Source organism: Oncorhynchus kisutch, linkage group LG12 (genome assembly GCF_002021735.2).
Source record: "Oncorhynchus kisutch isolate 150728-3 linkage group LG12, Okis_V2, whole genome shotgun sequence".
Classification (NCBI taxonomy): domain Eukaryota; kingdom Metazoa; phylum Chordata; class Actinopteri; order Salmoniformes; family Salmonidae; genus Oncorhynchus; species Oncorhynchus kisutch.
Window position 1 is genome coordinate 10,565,422 of NC_034185.2, and position 18,648 is coordinate 10,584,069.

The 18,648-nt window shown below is 43.6% G+C and overlaps 1 protein-coding gene across 4 annotated transcripts in view; it reads right to left on the reverse strand.

Moving 5' to 3' along the window:
* Positions 1 to 402: 402 nt before the first annotated feature.
* cdc42bpb (CDC42 binding protein kinase beta (DMPK-like)) overlaps positions 403 to 18,648 on the reverse strand; it is a 129,864-nt gene continuing 111,618 nt past the window's right edge. For 2 of the 4 annotated variants that reach the window (XM_031836846.1, XM_031836847.1), the window contains 13 exons: positions 17,422 to 17,503; positions 16,759 to 16,975; positions 16,006 to 16,068; positions 14,754 to 14,995; positions 13,818 to 14,172; positions 12,909 to 13,006; positions 11,838 to 11,922; positions 8,673 to 8,790; positions 8,101 to 8,218; positions 6,763 to 7,005; positions 4,201 to 4,309; positions 3,824 to 3,894; positions 403 to 2,180 (listed from right to left, as the gene is read on the reverse strand). In XM_031836846.1, the coding sequence (XP_031692706.1) occupies positions 2,052 to 2,180; positions 3,824 to 3,894; positions 4,201 to 4,309; positions 6,763 to 7,005; positions 8,101 to 8,218; positions 8,673 to 8,790; positions 11,838 to 11,922; positions 12,909 to 13,006; positions 13,818 to 14,172; positions 14,754 to 14,995; positions 16,006 to 16,068; positions 16,759 to 16,975; positions 17,422 to 17,503 (1,930 nt within the window). In that variant the 3' untranslated portion in view covers positions 403 to 2,051. The remainder of the gene's footprint in view (positions 2,181 to 3,823; positions 3,895 to 4,200; positions 4,310 to 6,762; positions 7,006 to 8,100; positions 8,219 to 8,672; positions 8,791 to 11,837; positions 11,923 to 12,908; positions 13,007 to 13,817; positions 14,173 to 14,753; positions 14,996 to 16,005; positions 16,069 to 16,758; positions 16,976 to 17,421; positions 17,504 to 18,648) is intronic. The other 2 variants (XM_031836849.1, XM_031836848.1) reach the window with 1 other exon arrangement.

An 18,648-nucleotide genomic window follows, 5' to 3' on the forward strand; every position in this document is an offset into this window, starting at 1 on the left:
GTCATTCTCAAAACTTTGATGCATTTTTTAATTAAAAAAAATAAAAGGCTGTAAAAGTATCAAAATGTGGAAAGAAGTCAAGGGGTCTGAATGCACTGTAAGTCATCAATTTCGGCATCAGGCGTGACTATAGCCTCTCCCTGCAAAATGACATGAATCGCACTATCAGCAGAATTCTTGTTTTTCAATACCATTCCATTTTCCTAGCAAGGTTCTTGCATTCAATTCTCATTCTTAACTTTGGACTATATACATATATATCATTCTTTACTTTATGCATCACAAAAATAAACTACACATTCATAGCATCAACATTGTGTGTTCTGAGCTGATAACAATTCATAAAATATCAATTAATACTGTATATAAAAACAACAACACACAAAGCACACAGAGACAAGAGAAGCACAACAGATACTCTTTTATTGTCTGTTCAAATGTTTGTTGCTAACAATTCAATAATTACAAAGATTCCAACTGGTGATTTTTATTTATTTTTTTAAGAGGAAAAAAAAAGCAGTAGTGTTTCAAAGAGAGAGAAAAAAAATGTCCCGTCTTCGGAGAGCTGAACAGAAGTCCGGGAAGAATAAAAGGAACGAGAACGATCACTGACACAAAATCAAAAGATGATATTCCTTGGACTAAAACATGTGCAAGTTTAATACAGTGTTTCTGGAACCCCCCCCCTCTCACCGATAGCCTGCAGGTTTAAAATCACTTCGGGAATTGATCTGAACGAGGTACTATAAAACAAAAAATGGCACTGAAGGCACACTAGAGTGATTAAACTGGATATGCCACACATGCCTGTACTGTATCTCATACTTCTGTACAATGAAACATCCCACACTGGAGGAAAAAAAACTATTCAGACACCCCCCTGTGGCGGTACGGCGCTATGACTGTACACCACCACTAATGCTTCCCACTCTCATGATTGAACGATTTAAAATGCGAGGGCCTTGGCCGGGGGGGGGGTTTCTCTCTATAGTGAGCAGGTCTTCACACACATACCTATTTATTTAAACATAGCACACGAAAGCAGCAGCAGCTTGTGAAGGACTCTTATTAATAATCCTATGAGTAATGTGGTCCTTTTCGCTATGTTCAGATTCCCACCACTTAAAACCGCGTATCGAGAAATTAAAGTCTCATGATTCTGTTTCCATTTCTTCTTCTATTTCTGGTTGCTATGGCGCCAACTATATACGTTTTTCTGGCAAAAGATCCAAAGTTAAAAACAACACATGTCACAAAGGCTGGCAGGAGATGCAAATGCTGTAAAATACGCCCACTAATTTAGCTTTACACTAAAACCCCCTGCAGTCAGTTGAATGGCAGCTCGTCTCCTGGGAAGGTACAGCTCTCAAAATGGTCCGTGAACAGCTCAATAGGTTTACAACTCCAGTACAGAAGGGGCTGGGAAGTGTGTGTGTGTGTGTGTGGGGGGGGGGTTATGGTTCTTGAAAAAAGTCTGCCATTTCTTTCACCGTTCTGTTTAGTGTCCGCCAAGTTCGAGCTCAAAATGTCCGTGTAAAATACTATACGCTTTAAAAACAACAGTTATTTCCCTCTCGTCTTTGTTTTCTTTTTTTAAAACAAACTTATACCTATGATTAGGACAGTTCATCATTAATGCTTTTTCTGTGAGTCCCCCCCCATCAGTAATCTCTGTTTTTAATTCAGCCCCATCTCACCTATATGTATTGATCATTTCAACTAAGTAATAATAACCTTAACTCATAGGAAACATTTATGGCCTGAAATGAAGAAAAACAAAAACAAATCTATACTGGCAGATTTTTTTTTTTGCGTTAGCTTCAAATAACTATGTGCCCCTCACTTTTTTTGGGGGGGAGGGTCTATGCTCATCACACGCAGAAAAGGCTTCAGCGGTGGCATTTTGTCCACAAAGTCTGTTCTTGGCACTTTGCAGCAATACACAAGTTCTATGTCGAATGTAGGTGTTGAGTGATTAAGCACGCATTATGTGTGTGTGTGTGTGTAAGGTGTGTGTGTGTATGTCAGGTGTGTGTGGGTGGGTGGGGTCCTCAGCCGTCCAGGGTGTGCTCCAGGCCGTCCAGTGTTTGCTGGCTGCGGTGGGGGGAGTTGGGGCTGGGGGGGCTGCTGGGGTCGGAGCTGTTGGAGAGGGTGGAGTGCTTGGTGGAGTCGGAGTCCGGCTGAGGGAATACAGAGAGTGTTTTTATATCAATGCTGTATTAAAGTTCAGTTGCTAATTGTTTGGCTCAACTTTTGGCTGGATGGTTCATATATATATATATATATATATATATATATATATATATATATATATATATAAGATAAAAATATGAATCTCAGTTTTTAATCATGAAATCACACATATCCTTTTGCTCATCGGTGTCGAGAGGTGTGTCCATTTCTATCAAAACTTTTAGGCAATATTTCTGTCTATTTAGGGGACGTTTTGGATAAAGAAAACCCCTGAGATAAAAGTTCAATTTAGCCTCTAACATTAAACACATTTGAATTATTAATGTTTGATTTGGCAATGTAAGATAACTTATCATACCCAGGAAGCGAGTTGAATTAAATGTTATTGCGAGAATTGGGGAGGGGGGGCAGAAATGGAGTAAAGTGTGAGTGATTGAATGTGTGTGTACAATCAGTAAGGCTGGGACGATACCACTGTCATGATACTTGTTAGTAGTGTGGCAAGAACACAAAGCGGATTTAACTTCTTTAGGAAAACAGCCCTAATGTTGGAAACAAACATCATCATGTTGTCATCCAGTCACATTTATTTATTTTCCAAGCTATATCACACAATATTTTACATACAGTAGGATTTTAAAAGGACCAAAGAGTTCTGTCTGCTTCGTGTTCTCATTTTTGTGAGGAAAAATGCTTTAGGTTTACCAGAGTTACTCCTATAATATCTAACAACATAATGCGTATCTTTCAAAAACATCTGATATAAAATATACAAATTAGCCTCCTCCTGTTTGGGTATAGCAGGCGATGTAGCCTACCTTAACAGAAAATGACTCAAGTAAAAGTTACCCAGTAAAATACTAAAAAAAGTCTAAAAGTATTTGGTTTTAAATATACTTAAGTATCAAAAGTAAATAGAATTGGAAAAAATACACATAATTATCAAAAGTATTCATTTCAAATTCCTCATATTATGCAAACCAGATGACACAATTATATTGTGTTTTTTATTATTTACGGATAGCCAGAGGCACACTCCAACACTTAGACATGAATTTACAAACAAAGCATTTGTGTTTAGTGAGTCTGACAGATCAGAGGCAGTAGATGACCAGGGATGTTCTCTTGATAAGTGCGTGAATGACAATTTTTCTGTCAAAATGTAACGAGTACTTTTGGGTGTCAGGGAAAATGTATGGAGTAAAAAATGACATTATTTTCTTTAGGAATGTAGTGAAGTAAAAGTTGTCAAAACTATAAATAGTAAAGTACAGATACCCCCAAAAAATACTTAAGTAAAAAATACTTTAAAGTACTTTAAACAACTGCCATTTTGAGAATTTGATTCTCCCTGACTGTTTAGTTTTTATTTTGGTGACTGTTAGTTCTTAAAGATGATCTTATTTTAAACTACATAGATGATATTTTCTACATATTTTATATCTAGTTTTAGTCATTCAAGTTTACACAGAAAACATTTTACCATTCCGATTCATTTTTGTAAAAAAGAAAGTGGAAGATGTAGGGGAAACACTGGGACATTTCTCAAATATCCGATAAATGTCAAATCTTCCTGGTCACTTTCCTAACGGAAACCCTGGTGTGTGTGCGCTGTGTTGGGGGTCTTTACCTCTCTCTCAAAGTCCCCGTCTGGCTCGGAGATGTTCCGAGACGATCCTGCTCCTCCAAAGTCTGCACCTCCTTCAACACACACAGACACACACACAGCCACAGAGACACACACACAGAGACACACACACAGAGACACACACACAGAGACACACACACAGAGACACACACACAGAGACACACACACACAGAGACACACACACACAGAGACACACACACACAGAGACACACACACACAGAGACACACACAGAGACACACACACACAGAGAATTAGTATCAATGACAAAGAGAGAGAATGGATTTACTAAAGTGTGTTTGTTGAAATGTGTGCAGTGTGTGTTGTAACCAGTGTTCACATGGAGAAGGTGTGTGCTCACCAGAGGCCGTGCGGGTGATGTGGCTCATGCTCCTCTGTTGCCGGGAGATACTGGAGAGTGGGCGGGGCTTGTCCTTGGCCGGGTCATCCTGAGAAGAATGCATCACACTCTGTACCCCCACGCAGTCGCCAAGACACACACACATACACACAAACACACATATGTGACTATATGGGTGGAACAGGTTTGTGTTCATTAGGACACACAACGGAAAACATTTGTAAAATTTTTGCAATGAAAATGAGCTTTTCTTATTGGACAAGAAGTCCCAGTTTGGACATCGCCATTTCATTGAGTTTAATTTCATTGGTTGCCTAATGAACACAACCCCAGGTACATGATTGGACACGATCAAGACATTTAGATGGATGCTTATGCACACACATGAAACCAACAGCCTTGTACACGCTCATACGCACAGTAATAAAACTCCACAGCAAATCACTCGTTTGACTGAAACAAGTCACACTCACGCCGGGGCGTTTCTGCAAAATTCAATGGGAGGAAATAGTCATGGAGACTAAATCTCTACATGACTTTTGGTGGCCGCCTGCTAATAGAACAAACCTTCTAGAGAGCTTTTCCAATTTGCTGTGCCCCATTTTTAAATAGCTCTCTCTCTCTCTCTCCATTGAAACCTATGGGAAGCTTATCAAGCGTGTTGCCCTGTTTTAACATGACAAATAAGCAGAGATCACACAAAGCATAACCACACTGCAAGCCAGTACAGAAACACACACTCACTATGACGTCAGCCGAAATAAAACCACCCCAGCTTCCCGAAAAAAACTCACTGCACTCGAGAAAATTGAAAAAGGAACCATGAGGAAGTATGGGAAGGAGAGAAAGGGGGGGGGGGGGCTGGAAATATGACCGATCCCAAGTCGACCCAAGCACCTGCTCCCTATTCATTGGTGGAGATGGAAGAGTAACGGTTAAATACAGACACCTCCAGTATTACTGGTAAATATGAGGAAAAAAGTACTATAACATTTATACAAAGAATGAGCTATACTGTATGCAAATCTTTGGGGCGGGGGGGGGGGGGGGGGGGGTTGTTTTATACAATTGCTTAGAGTTTTAACAAGTAATAATTTTCTCCAGAAGAATAGCACTGTTTCTAATACTTTTTGCACCTTCTCCTTGCTAGGATAATGACACCTAGCCTTTCTCATGAGTGTTTTATGAGATTAGAGGACACATCGGGAGGGATCTTAGACCATTCCTCTGTCCAGATAGATCAGACCAAAGGAAATCAATTGACTGCCCTCTTCAATTCAAACCACAGGTTTTGAATGGGGTTCAACTCCAGAAAATTGACGTGGCCATTGCAACATTTGTATTTCGTGGTCAATTAACCATTTCATTGTCTTTCTGGAAGATCTACAGTTCATTGACTTTTCCCACATTTTGTTACGTTACAGCCTTACTCGAATGGATTCGTTTTTTCCCCTCATCAATCTACACACAATAACCCATAAAGACAAAACAAAAACTGATTTTTTTCTTTGCCGATTTATATATTTTTTAAACCTGAAAATATTGCATTTACATAAGGCTTCAGACCCTTTACTCAGTACTTTGTTGAAGCACCTTTGGCAGCGATTACAGCCTTGAGTCTTCTTGGGTATGATGCTACAAGCTTGGCACACCTGTATTTGGGAAGTTTCTCCCATTCTTCTCTGCAGATCCTCTCAAGCTCTGTCAGGTTGGATGGGGAGTGTCGCTACACAGCTATTTTCAGGTCTCCCCAGAGATGTTTGATTGGGTTCAAGTCCGGGCTCTGGCTGGGCCACTCAAGGACATTCAGAGACTTGTCCCGAAGTCACTGCAGTGTTGTCTTGGTGAACCTTCACCCCCAGTCGGAGATCCTGAGCGCCCTGGAGCAGGTTTACATCAAGGATCTCTGTCCTTTGCTCCGTTCATCTTTGCCTCGATCCTGACAAGTCTCCCAGTCCCTGCCGCTGAAAAACATTCCCACAGCATGATGCTTCCACCACCATGCTTCACCGTAGGGATGGTGCCAGGTTTCCTCCAGATGTGACGCTTAGCATTCAGGCCAATCTTGGTTTATCAGACCAGAGAATCCTGTTTCTCATGGTCTGAAAGTCTTAAGCAGGATGTCATGTGCCTTTTACTGAGGAGTGGCTTCCATCTGGCCACTCTACCATAAAGGCCTGATTGGTGGAGTGCTGTTAATAGACATCTCAAGGATGATCAATGAAAACAGGATGCAACTGAGCTCAATTTCGAGTCTCATAGCAAAGGGTCTGAATACATGAAAATAATGTATGTAGAGTAGTAGTACCCCAGACCTCCAGGCTCAGATTTAACAACCAGTACCCCAGACCTCCAGGCTCAGATTTAACAACCAGTACCCCAGACCTCCAGGCTCAGATTTAACAACCAGTACCCCAGGAATAGAGGCTAGATCACTAGGAGACAAGGGCTACTGCGGGTGTCGATTTGGGATTGCGCAAAAGAGGTGGTGGTGGTGTCAAAAGGAGGAGAGTGGGGGAAGGAGGGGGAGAGGGAGGAGGGGAAGCATCAGGTCAGGCCTACCCTTCCTAGGGAGGAGGTGGAGGGAGAGGAGGAGGAGGAGGATGAGAGCTGGGGCATGCTGCAGTGCTGCAGCGAGGAGGTGGAAGAGGAGGTGGCGGAGGAAGAGGCGGGCTCTTTCTGCAGGTACAGGCCGGCCGACACGAGGCTCATGTGATAGACGTGCTCAAAGTTGCTCGGTGGGGAGATCAGGGCGTGGTGGCGGGAGGATGAGGGGGAGGGGGTGGTGGCGGCGCTCTCGCTCTGCTGCCGGGCGGGGAGGGAGGGGGGGGGGTGAGAGAAGGAAAGAGAGAGCGGAAATAAAGGACACGAACAAGACACAGATGAAAAAAAAGAGGGAGGGGAGGAGAAAGTGAAAGAGGGCGTGAGGGAGGAACTACAGGGTCATTCTCAGAAAAGAGTAGGAAGAGGGGCAGAGGTGGTAAATAGGTAGAGAAATGTGACATCTAGAAGGTAGGATAGTAGTGCTATTCTGTGGAGTTAGGATGGTAGGGTAGCAGTGCTATTCTGTGGAGTTAGGATGGTAGGATAGCAGTGCTATTCTGTGGAGTTAGGATGGTAGGGTAGCAGTGCTATTCTGTGGAGTTAGGATGGTAGGATAGCAGTGCTATTCTGTGGAGTTAGGATGGTAGGGTAGCAGTGCTATTCTGTGGAGTTAGGATGGTAGGGTAGCAGTGCTATTCTGTGGAGTTGGGATGGTAGGGTAGCAGTGCTATTCTGTGGAGTTAGGATGGTAGGGTAGCAGTGCTATTCTGTGGAGTTAGGTTGGTAGGATAGCAGTGCTATTCTGTGGAGTCGGTAGTGGGAGCTGCTAGTGTCAGAAAATGCAAGGAGACACCATTTTGGCTCCAGCGGGTGTCTTGCGATCGTTAAAAAAACAGCTGTTATGACTCCTGCTTTGTTACGTTTTAAGGGGCGGCCATTTTATCACCCGCAATTTCAGGAAGGTTAACACAGGGTGGACATTTTGATTCCTGCGGTATCAGTTAGGTTATTTGCAGTAGCTGTCCTGGGTACAGCAAATGTCAGTTAACTTGCAATAGACAGCCACTTTGGCTGCTACAATATCAGTCAGGTTATCATGGGGTTGGGAACCCATTTTGCTTCCTGCAATGTCAGTTGGGTTATGAGAGAGATGGAAAGAGGTCCTATCTTTGTATCTGTGCCATTAAGGCTATCTCCATTTTAAAGTACATTTTCTTCTCCTTTTGATGTTTGAAAATGTGCCTCAATGACAATGTCCATGCTAAAATGGGTTATATCCAAGTTGAGTCCTTTAACTATCTCCTATGGGTTATGAATACAGTATGAGGCAGCCATTTTGGCACCAGCTGTGCTTACCAGAGGCAAATCCATGAGGACCTGCATGCCGTCGCCGGGGCCCATGTGTGCCACGTGGTTAAAGTTGATTGGGTTGGAGATCAACTTGGACCTCAGCTCAGGGTCCCTCAGCATCTCTCTGTCAACACAACACACATGGTTACAATGGTCAGTGTGTATTACTGTGAAGAGTTACATTCGAGTCATCTTATTCAGAGCAACTTTGGGTTAAGTGCCTTGCTCAAGGGCACATTGACAGATTCTTCACATAGTCGGCCCGGGGATTCGAACCATCCGACCTTTTGGTTACTGGCCCAACCACTAGGCTACCTGCCGCCTGAAGTTGTACTGGGTGAGTGTACTACAATGGTAGTAAACAGACTAACTTCTGATTTAAGTCAGACGTATAGTTATAGTGTTGTCACCTCCACCGGCGCTGGAGTCTGATGGAGTGGTGCCCCCCCTGGCGACAGGGGTTCAGGCCTCGACTCAGACTCCCTTATCTAAACCCCTATATTCTGTCTCGCTACATTACTGCCGTACAGTCCAAAAGTCAAGAAAAGTATGAAAGGGGATTGTTGGGGGGGGGTTACCTCCTCTGCTGCAGTCTCTCCTCTTCCGGGACCTTGAAGAGGAACTTCCTCTTGCTACGCGTTCTCACCATCAGCTTCTTACTGTTGTCAGATGTCTCAGGGATGGCCAGGTCACCTTCTGCAGGATGGACAGAGAGAGAGAGAGAAATTTGAGATATAGGTAAGTGTATTGGGGTAAATATATTTTAGAGAGTATATAGAGATATACACTACCGTTCCAAAGTCTGGGGTCACTTAGAAATGTCCTTGTTTTCCATGAAAACATACATGAAATGAATTGCAAAAATTAATAGGAAATATAGTCAAGACATTGACAAGGTTATAAATAATGACTTGTAATTGAAATAATAATTTTGTCATTCAAACTTTTCTTTTGTCAAAAAAATCCTCCATTTGCAGCAATTACAGCCCTGCAGACCTTTGGGATTCTAATTGTCAATTTGTTGAGGTAATCTGAAGACATTTCACCCCATGCTTCCTGAAGCACCTCCCATAAATTGGATTGGCTTGATGGGCACATCTTACGTACCGGTCAAGCTGCTCCCACAACAGCTCAATAGGGTTGAGATCCAGTGACTGTTCTGGTCACTCCATTATAGACAGAATACCAGCCTACTGCTTCTTCCTTAAATAGTTATTGCATAGTTTGTTGCTGTGCTTTGGGTCATTGTCCTATTTTAGGAGGAAATTGGCTCCAATTAGGCGCCGTCCACAGGGTATGGCGTTACAAAATGGAGTGATCGCCTTTCTTCAAGATCCCTTTAACCCTGTACAAATCTCCTACTTTACCACCACCAAAGCACCCCCAGACAATCACATTGCCTCCACCATGCTTGACAGATGGCGTCAAGCACTCCTCCAGCATCTTTTCTGCATCTCACAAATGTTATTTTTTGTGATGTGAACACCTCAAACTTAGATTAATCTGTCCATAACACTTTTCGCCAATCTTCCTCTGTCTAGTGTCTGTGTTCTTTTGCCCATCTTCACCTCTTCTTTTTGTTGGCCAGTTTCTTTGCAACTCTGCCTAGAAGGCCAGTATCCCGGAGTCGTCTCTTCATTGTTGACGTTGAGACTGGACAGAGGAACTCTGCCTAGAAGGCCAGTATCCCGGAGTCGTCTCTTCACTGTTGACGTTGAGACTGGACAGAGGAACTCTGCCTAGAAGGCCAGTATCCCGGAGTAGTCTCTTCACTGTTGACGTTGAGACTGGTGTTTTGCGGGTACTATTTAATGAAGCTGCCAGATGAGGACTTGTGAGGTGTCTGTCTAGTTTGAGAAACTCTCTAATGTACTTGTCCTCTTGCTCAGTTGTGCACCAGGGCCTCCCACCTCTCTCTATTCTGTTTAGAGCCAGTTTGCACTGTTCTGTGAAGGGAGTAGTACACAGCGTTGTACGAGATCTTCAGTTTCTTGGCAATTTCTCACATGGAATAGCCTTAAATTCTCAGAACAAGAATAGACTGATGAGTTTCAGAAGAAAGTTATTTGTTTCTGGACAATTTGAGACTGTAATCGAACCCACAAATCCTGATGCTCCAGATACTCAACTAGTCTTAAGAAGGCCAGTTTTATTGCTTCTTTAATCAGAACAACAGTTTTCAGCTGTGCTAGCATAAATGAAAAAGGGTTTTCTAATGATCAATTATCCTTTTAAAATGATCAACTTGGATTAGCTAACATAAAGTGCCATTGTAACACAGGAGTGATGGTTGCTGATAATGGGCCTCTGTCTGCCGATGTAGATATTCAATTTTTTTTTAAATCTGCCGTTTCCAGCTACAATAGTCATTTACAACATTAACAATGTCTACGCTGTATTTCTGATCAATTTGATATTATTTTAACGAACAAAAAATGTGCTTTTCTTTCAAAAACAAGGACATTTCTAAGTGACCCCAAACGGTGGTGTATGTGGTGAGTATATTGTGGTATAGGTGAGTGTATTGGGGTATATGTAGTCAGTATATTGTGGTATAGGTGAGTGTATAGTGTATTGGGGTATATGTAGTCAGTATATTGTGGTATAGGTGAGTGTATTGGGGTATATGTAGTCAGTATATTGTGGTATAGGTGAGTGTATTGGGGTATATGTAGTCAGTATATTGTGCTATAGGTGAGTGTATTGGGGTATACGTGAGTGTATAGTGTATTGGGGTATATGTAGTCAGTATATTGTGGTATAGGTGAGTGTATTGGGGTATATGTAGTCAGTATATTGTGGTATAGGTAAGTGTATTGGGGTATATGTAGGCAGTATATTGTGGTATAGGTGAGTGTATAGTGTATTGGGGTATATGTAGTCAGTATATTGTGGTATAGGTGAGTGTATTGATGTATATGTAGTCAGTATATTGTGGTATAGGTGAGTGTATAGGGGTATATGTAGTCAGTATATTGTGGTATAGGTGAGTGTATTGGGGTATATGTAGTCAGTATATTGTGGTATAGGTGAGTGTATTGGGGTATATGTAGTCAGTATATTGTGGTATAGGTGAGTGTATTGATGTATATGTAGTCAGTATATTGTGGTATAGGTGAGTGTATTGGGGTATATGTAGTCAGTATATTGTGGTATAGGTGAGTGTATAGTGTATAGGGGTATATGTAGTCAGTATATTGTGGTATAGGTGAGTGTATAGGGGTATATGTAGTCAGTATATTGTGGTATAGGTGAGTGTATAGTGTATAGGGGTATATGTAGTCAGTATATTGTGGTATAGGTGAGTGTATAGGGGTATATGTAGTCAGTATATTGTGGTATAGGTGAGTGTATTGGGGTATATGTAGTCAGTATATTGTGGTATAGGTGAGTGTATTGATGTATATGTAGTCAGTATATTGTGGTATAGGTGAGTGTATAGGGGTATATGTAGTCAGTATATTGTGGTATAGGTGAGTGTATAGTGTGTATGTAGTCAGTATATTGTGGTATAGGTGAGTGTATAGGGGTATATGTAGTCAGTATATTGGGGTATAGGTGAGTGTATTGGGGTATATGTAGTCAGTATATTGTGGTATAGGTGAGTGTATAGTGTATTGATGTATATGTAGTCAGTATATTGTGGTATAGGTGAGTGTATTGGGGTATATGTAGTCAGTATATTGTGGTATAGGTGAGTGTATTGGGGTATATGTAGTCAGTATATTGAGGTGTATTTGCACCTGTGGAGTTGTTGCTGAAGTAGATGAGGCGCGGTTGTTCAGAGCCCAGCAGGTTCAAACTGCCCTCCACATTCAGAGGCCTTAACTGAGGGGCAGAGACATGGGTTACACCGATCCACTCTACAGACCACGGGCATATATACACATATGCAACAGACACTCCTTTCATTCATACACATTTCCCTTGTAACATCCCCCCCCCCCCCAGACACAGACACACAAGATTAGAACATGCATCCTCACATTCACCAAGACACCCCATTATGGCTTGTTAGACTGAACCCAGACTGTTGTACCAAGACACCCCATTATGGCTTGTTAGACTGAACCCAGACTGTTGTACCAAGACACCCCATTATGGCTTGTTAGACTGAACCCAGACTGTTGTACCAAGACACCCCATTATGGCTCGTTAGACTGAACCCAGACTGTTGTACCAAGACACCCCATTATGGCTTGTTAGACTGAACCCAGACTGTTGTCCCAAGACACCCCATTATGGCTTGTTAGACTGAACCCAGACTGTTGTCCCAAGACACCCCATTATGGCTTGTTAGACTGAACCCAGACTGTTGTACCAAGACACCCCATTATGGCTTGTTAGACTGAACCCAGACTGTTGTACCAAGACACCCCATTATGGCTTGTTAGACTGAACCCAGACTGTTGTACCAAGACACCCCATTATGGCTCGTTAGACTGAACCCAGACTGTTGTCCCAAGACACCCCATTATGGCTTGTTAGACTGAACCCAGACTGTTGTCCCAAGACACCCCATTATGGCTTGTTAGACTGAACCCAGACTGTTGTACCAAGACACCCCATTATGGCTTGTTAGACTGAACCCAGACTGTTGTCCCAAGACACCCCATTATGGCTTGTTAGACTGAACCCAGACTGTTGTCCCAAGACACCCCATTATGGCTTGTTAGACTGAACCCAGACTGTTGTCCCAAGACACCACATTATGGCTTGTTAGACTGAACCCAGACTGTTGTCCCAAGACACCCTAATACGGCTCGTTAGACTGAACCCAGACTATTATATTGGCGGGACAGCCCTGCTTTTACCTTCCTCAGTGAAATTGTCTGGACCCACTCAGTGGTGTGTATGTCAAACACATCCACCCCATACTCGCTGTACACCGTAAGGTAGGAGGAGTTGGAGCCTGGCGGGGACACAGGAAAGACACGCTGAGCAATCACACACCTTGATACATTTGTAGGATACAATATATATTTGTAGGATACAATATACTAGATACAGTTTATGTTAGCATCTTTTAAAAAGTTAACAATATTGAATTTGTCTTTCAGTGTCCCTTCTAAAAAAATATTGTGCATGCAGCACTTACCAGAAGGCCTTCAGAGTTGCATAGCTAACAGTTTCTGGGTGTAAAGTAGCCTAGTGGGGCGGCAGGTAGCCTAGTGGTTAGAGCGTAGGGCCAGGAACCGAAAGGTTGCTGACAAGGTAAAAAAAAACTGTCGTTTTGCCCCTGAACAAGACAGTTAACACACTGCTCCCTGGTAGGCCATCATTGTAAATAAGAATTTGTTCTTAACTGACTTGCCTAGTTAAATAAAGGTAAAACAAATATATATATATATATATTTAACTATATATATGTTTTTAAATGTATTGTATGTACTGTATTCACTTCCAATGGTAGAGACTGTTAGGGTTGGGCAGTATGCAGATTTTAATTCCGTCATACCATTTCAGTGCCATACCGGGGTATACAGTATTACTTGAAGTGCACACAAGGGGGCGCTATTTAAACAACAAAAGCCCACACAGACCATGCAAGTCGGGGGTGCCAACCTATGAAAGACAGGGAGATGTTGTGTCCAAGGACAGTTGGCTGGATTCCAACCTATTCAGACATGCCGGAGATTTCGGCACTACCGCTAGACCAGGCGCATTTCTCCTCCAAAACTTGCCTAACAACTCAACCACTCAAAAAACAAAACGTGACGTACTGCAGGCGAGCGGCGTGGCGGGCCACATCAGCTCCTGGGCCCTGCTCCTCTTCCCAGTGGGGTCCACGTAGATACCCAGCTGGCTGAAGCAGAGTAACAGCTCGGTCGTGCCCACCTCCAGGGCGTGTAGCGCATCCAGAGGCTGCTGGGCCAGGAAGGCTAGCGACGGGTCCCCGGGGCTCACCAGGCTGACGGGCGACGACTCGCCCTGGAGGGCCAACAGGGCAAAACCTGAGGGGTAACCCACGCACAGGCGCTCGCGCACCATGCCCAGCCACTGGGCCACCCCCGGGGCTTGCACCTCCCACAGCTTGCGGTGGTGCGGCTTGGCCCGGGTGATCTCATAACACAGAACCTGGTGAAGGGGGAGAGAGGAGATGTTACTACTGACATTCTGGCAAAGCAGCAAACGGAAAGGACCTTTAAAAAAAAAAAATCTGCCTTGATGTAGTTAGCAGAAGTTTGAAAGGACCTTTATAAATCAGCCTGGATTTAACTAGCAGGAGTTTACTTGGGTTCCCGAGTGGCACAGCGGCCTAAGTCACTGCATCTCAGTACTAGAGTCGTCACTACAGATACCCTGGTTCGAATCCAGGCTGTATCACAACCGGCCATGATTGGGAGTCCCATAGGGTGGCACACAATTGGCCCAGTGTCGTCCGGGTTTGGCCGGTGTAGGCCATCATTGTAAATAAGATTTCTTAACTGACTTGTCTAGTTAATTAAAAGTCACAGTGCTTATGAAGACTTTATGAATGCTCCCTTTATAAGTTGTTTGTTTTGAAATGGGGTCGATATGAGATTTATTCGGATTTAAGTCACATATCTTCAACTACACGCGTCATTTGACATGTATTGTACTGGAACTCTTATGTGTGTTTTTGGCATCGTTTTCTCTGCACGTGTAAATAGGTCAATCAATAAATTAATAGTGACCTGGCGCTTGACGGCGGCCAGCAGGCAGGCGGGTCCCCCGGGGCGTAGCACGCCCGTGGTCAGTGCCTGGCAACCCTTGGTCTCTGTCAGCTTGATGTCGAAGGCCGCCTCGGCCCCCTCCAGCACCCCCCAGGGGTGCAGGTGCACGTGTCGGTTGCGTCCACACAGCAGGGCCATCATCTTCTCTTTGGGGATCAGCTCCATCTGGTGCACCTTCTTGCAGTCGGCCGCCCGCACGATCACTGAAGGGGGGAAGAGAAAAAGGAGTCAACAGGGGCAAACGACACAGAGAATCGTAGTGTTTTGAAAGAAATCACAAATTATGATTAGCTGCATTCCGAATTGTCGAAAACACTTTCCTCAATTTCAACCCCCCCCCCCCCCCCCTTTTGAAAAACCAAATGGAGAAGGTATAATGAAAGGGACCTTGCATTTTTAGAAGGGGCGGCAGGGTAGCCTAGTGGTTAGAGGGTTGGACTAGTAACCGAAAGGTTGCAAGTTCGAATCCCCGAGCTGATAAGGTACAAATCTGTCGTTCTGCCCCTGAACAGGCAGTTAACCCACTGTTCCTAGGCCGTCATTGAAAATAAGAATTTGTTCTTAACTGACTTGCCTAGTAAGGTAAAATAAAAATAAAAATAAAATATATATATATAAAATATAAATATAATATAAAAAAGAAGGAACCGAAGAGAGAGGAAGCGAGGAGAGAGGAGGCGAGGAAAGACCATGGAGAAAGTCTTAGGACGAAGAAAGAAATCGGAGAGACAACATACCACAAAAAGAAAACATGACACGTTGACATCACGTGATCACACTTAAGAAACAGGTTGGAAATGACAGAAATCTAAAAACTCGATCTTTGCTCTGCATAGAGGAGTCATATGAGGCTCTATTGGGGGCTGCCACATATCCCTGTATGATCCAGATCCTGGAGCATTTGGTGCCCTGATGATCTGCACTATAGAGCACTTGTGAAACGTAAACCAACTCTGGCTGAAACAAATCTTGGACCCTGGCCAGGTGGTGGGTGTAAGATCCAGGACCAGAGTAACATGTATTGTGACAATTCAGAGAGCAAGTCGCATGGAACTTTCTTGCCCACGTCATTTGGAAAGTGAATATTTGAAAAAAATGTTCAAGGCAAAATATATTTCTTTGAATTTTCAGAACCATACCAGGGTACCAAATGTCATATGTGAAAACGCCCTATGAGTGTATATGACTAGCCGTGGGATAGGTGTGTTCTTACCATCTCTGGTGACCTCCACTACAAACAGACCTTCCTCTGTTCCCAGGGCGATACGCTCTCGATCTGCAGGGAGACAAAGGAGCAGTCAACACAGTCTTCTCTCTCTCACTGCCATCCTCCACACACACACACACGACAACAACACCTCTTGCAAACACACACAACACACACAGAGTAAAAGCACCATAACTTTTTTAAACATTGGAGATCTCAAACGGTAATTTGCAATTGCATTCTGTGTTTTGCGTGTATCTACTACAAAAACAACTAAACTTCCTTCTCACGGAAATTGTCACAGAAAAGTTACAACATTACTTACACCGCAGATTATAATTTCCCTCATCCCGCACGGATGATCATTTCCTCAATCCCGTACGGATGATCATTTCCCTCATCCCGCACGGATGATCATTTCCCTCATCGAGCACAGATGATCATTTCCCTCATCGAGTACAGATGATCATTTCCCTCATCGAGTACAGATGATCATTTCCCTCATCGAGTACAGATGATCATTTCCCTCATCGCGTACAGATGATAATTTCCCTCATCGCGTACAGATGATAATTTCCCTCATCGCGTACAGATGATAATTTCCCTCATCGAGTACAGATGATCATTTCCCTCATCCAGTACAGATAATTCCACTCATTCGGTCTATCTGAAATGTGACGGTGCGTTTGCTGACAGCACAGGTGTGTTTTTACTAGAGGGAAAACGCCCCACAGTCTCTTCAGTAGTTCCCCAACTCACCGACGATGGCGGCGCAGAGCGTGGTCTTGATGGCGGGCAGCGAGGAGTCGTAGGCCTCGTGCAGGACGTGCACTACGCGGTTCCTCAAGCGGTTCTTGGCCAGGATGCTCTGCAGGCTCTCCAGGATGCCCATCCACTTCTTCTTCTCAACCTCGCTCTCAGCCAGCACCAGCAGGGAGACGGCACCCGCCGGCGAGCTCAGCAGGGACGACGTCACCTGACGAGGTTTATAATGCGTTATGATACGTGTCGTTATTCCCGAATAAATGAGGGAGGGCTTGGGTTAATAATAATAATATCAACTTTATTAACTCTTTGGGTCCTTGAAAAGTGCTATATAAAACCCATGTATAGTTATTATTTCACGTTTCCCACATAGGAAACATAATCCCATAGTAACAATAGACTATAATAAAAAACGACAGTAATCGATATGTTTTTCACATAAAGGGTTATAATGCCTTATGATACACCATAACTTTCCACAGTAACTCACACATATGTTTTTACATTACATTAGATGTAACTTTATTTCAAGGTCATTTATTGGGTTCTCTCACACAAGAAACATCATATTAGGAACAGATGACAATTAAATAATACATGAGTCAATATAATAACTTTAGTCACGTGGTATTAGTCACACAGCAGTTGAAAGCTTACCCTGAATATGCAGGGGACGTCTTTGCGGGTGGCGTGGATGACGTCTGAGGCCAGGACAGAGCTGACGGAAAACTCCTCATCTCTGTGGACATACAGAGCACAGTGTTACACACACCCACACACAGCAAACACCCCCCCCCCACCCATCCCCAACACACACATCCCCAACACACACACATACACATCCCCAACACACACACACATCCCCAACACACACACACACACACACCCCCAACACACACACACACACACACCCCCAACACACACACACACACACACACCAACACACACATCCCCAACACACACACACACACCCACCCCCAACACACACACACACCCCCAACACACACACACACACCCACCCCCAACACACACACCCCAAACATCCCCACCCCCCAAACACACACACACCCAAGGGCTGCAACGTTATGGAATTTTGGGTAACCGTTATTTGTCAGGCAAATGTCCATGGCCACTGTTATAACCATTCAAATAGCAAAACGAAGGCTGATTTTCTGCTTTACTCTCAGTCCGCTTTGCAGCAGCACATAGTCAGAGATTTGTATAACTAAGTCAAGATTAACCAGAGCCTGTCGATTCCAATGGGAGCAAATTAATCATAGTGGGCAGAACAAGAGAAGTAGGCAGAGCCATGCACGAGCTAGTGAGATCCTATTGGCGCCTTCTAGTATTTATTTGCATATTTCCCTTAGGGAACGCCTACTGTGTGAAGGGCACGTGTGCAATAACTAAATTTGCCCTCGTACTTCTAAATTTGCCCTCGTACTCCATTTTTTAAAACTTTGGCAAAGGGTAAAGTCTACAAAATGCAGTCCACTCAGTCACAGATTCTAGTTTTGGAAACAGAAAACTGTATTGAGATCAAATGTTTAACTGATGACAAAATCAGCAGAATGTCTGCCAAAATCCATCTCTCTCCATCTTCTCCCACTGTCGACCACTGGGCTTCCTCTCATCACCATATTTGGTATTGAGTGGAAACATCAACCGGATGCTTCACATTTATAAATCCGGTGAAATATCTAGCTCATTGTTCTCTCTCTCTGACTTAGTGTTCCGTTGCCTAGCAACCGCAGTAAACAACCATCAGGCAGTGGCCAGGCTGCGGCAGCAACAAATCGGGTATATATCATCACTGTCTCGGATTCACATTAGATTAAAAAATATATATATATATTTTACCTTTATTTAACCAGGCAAGTCAGT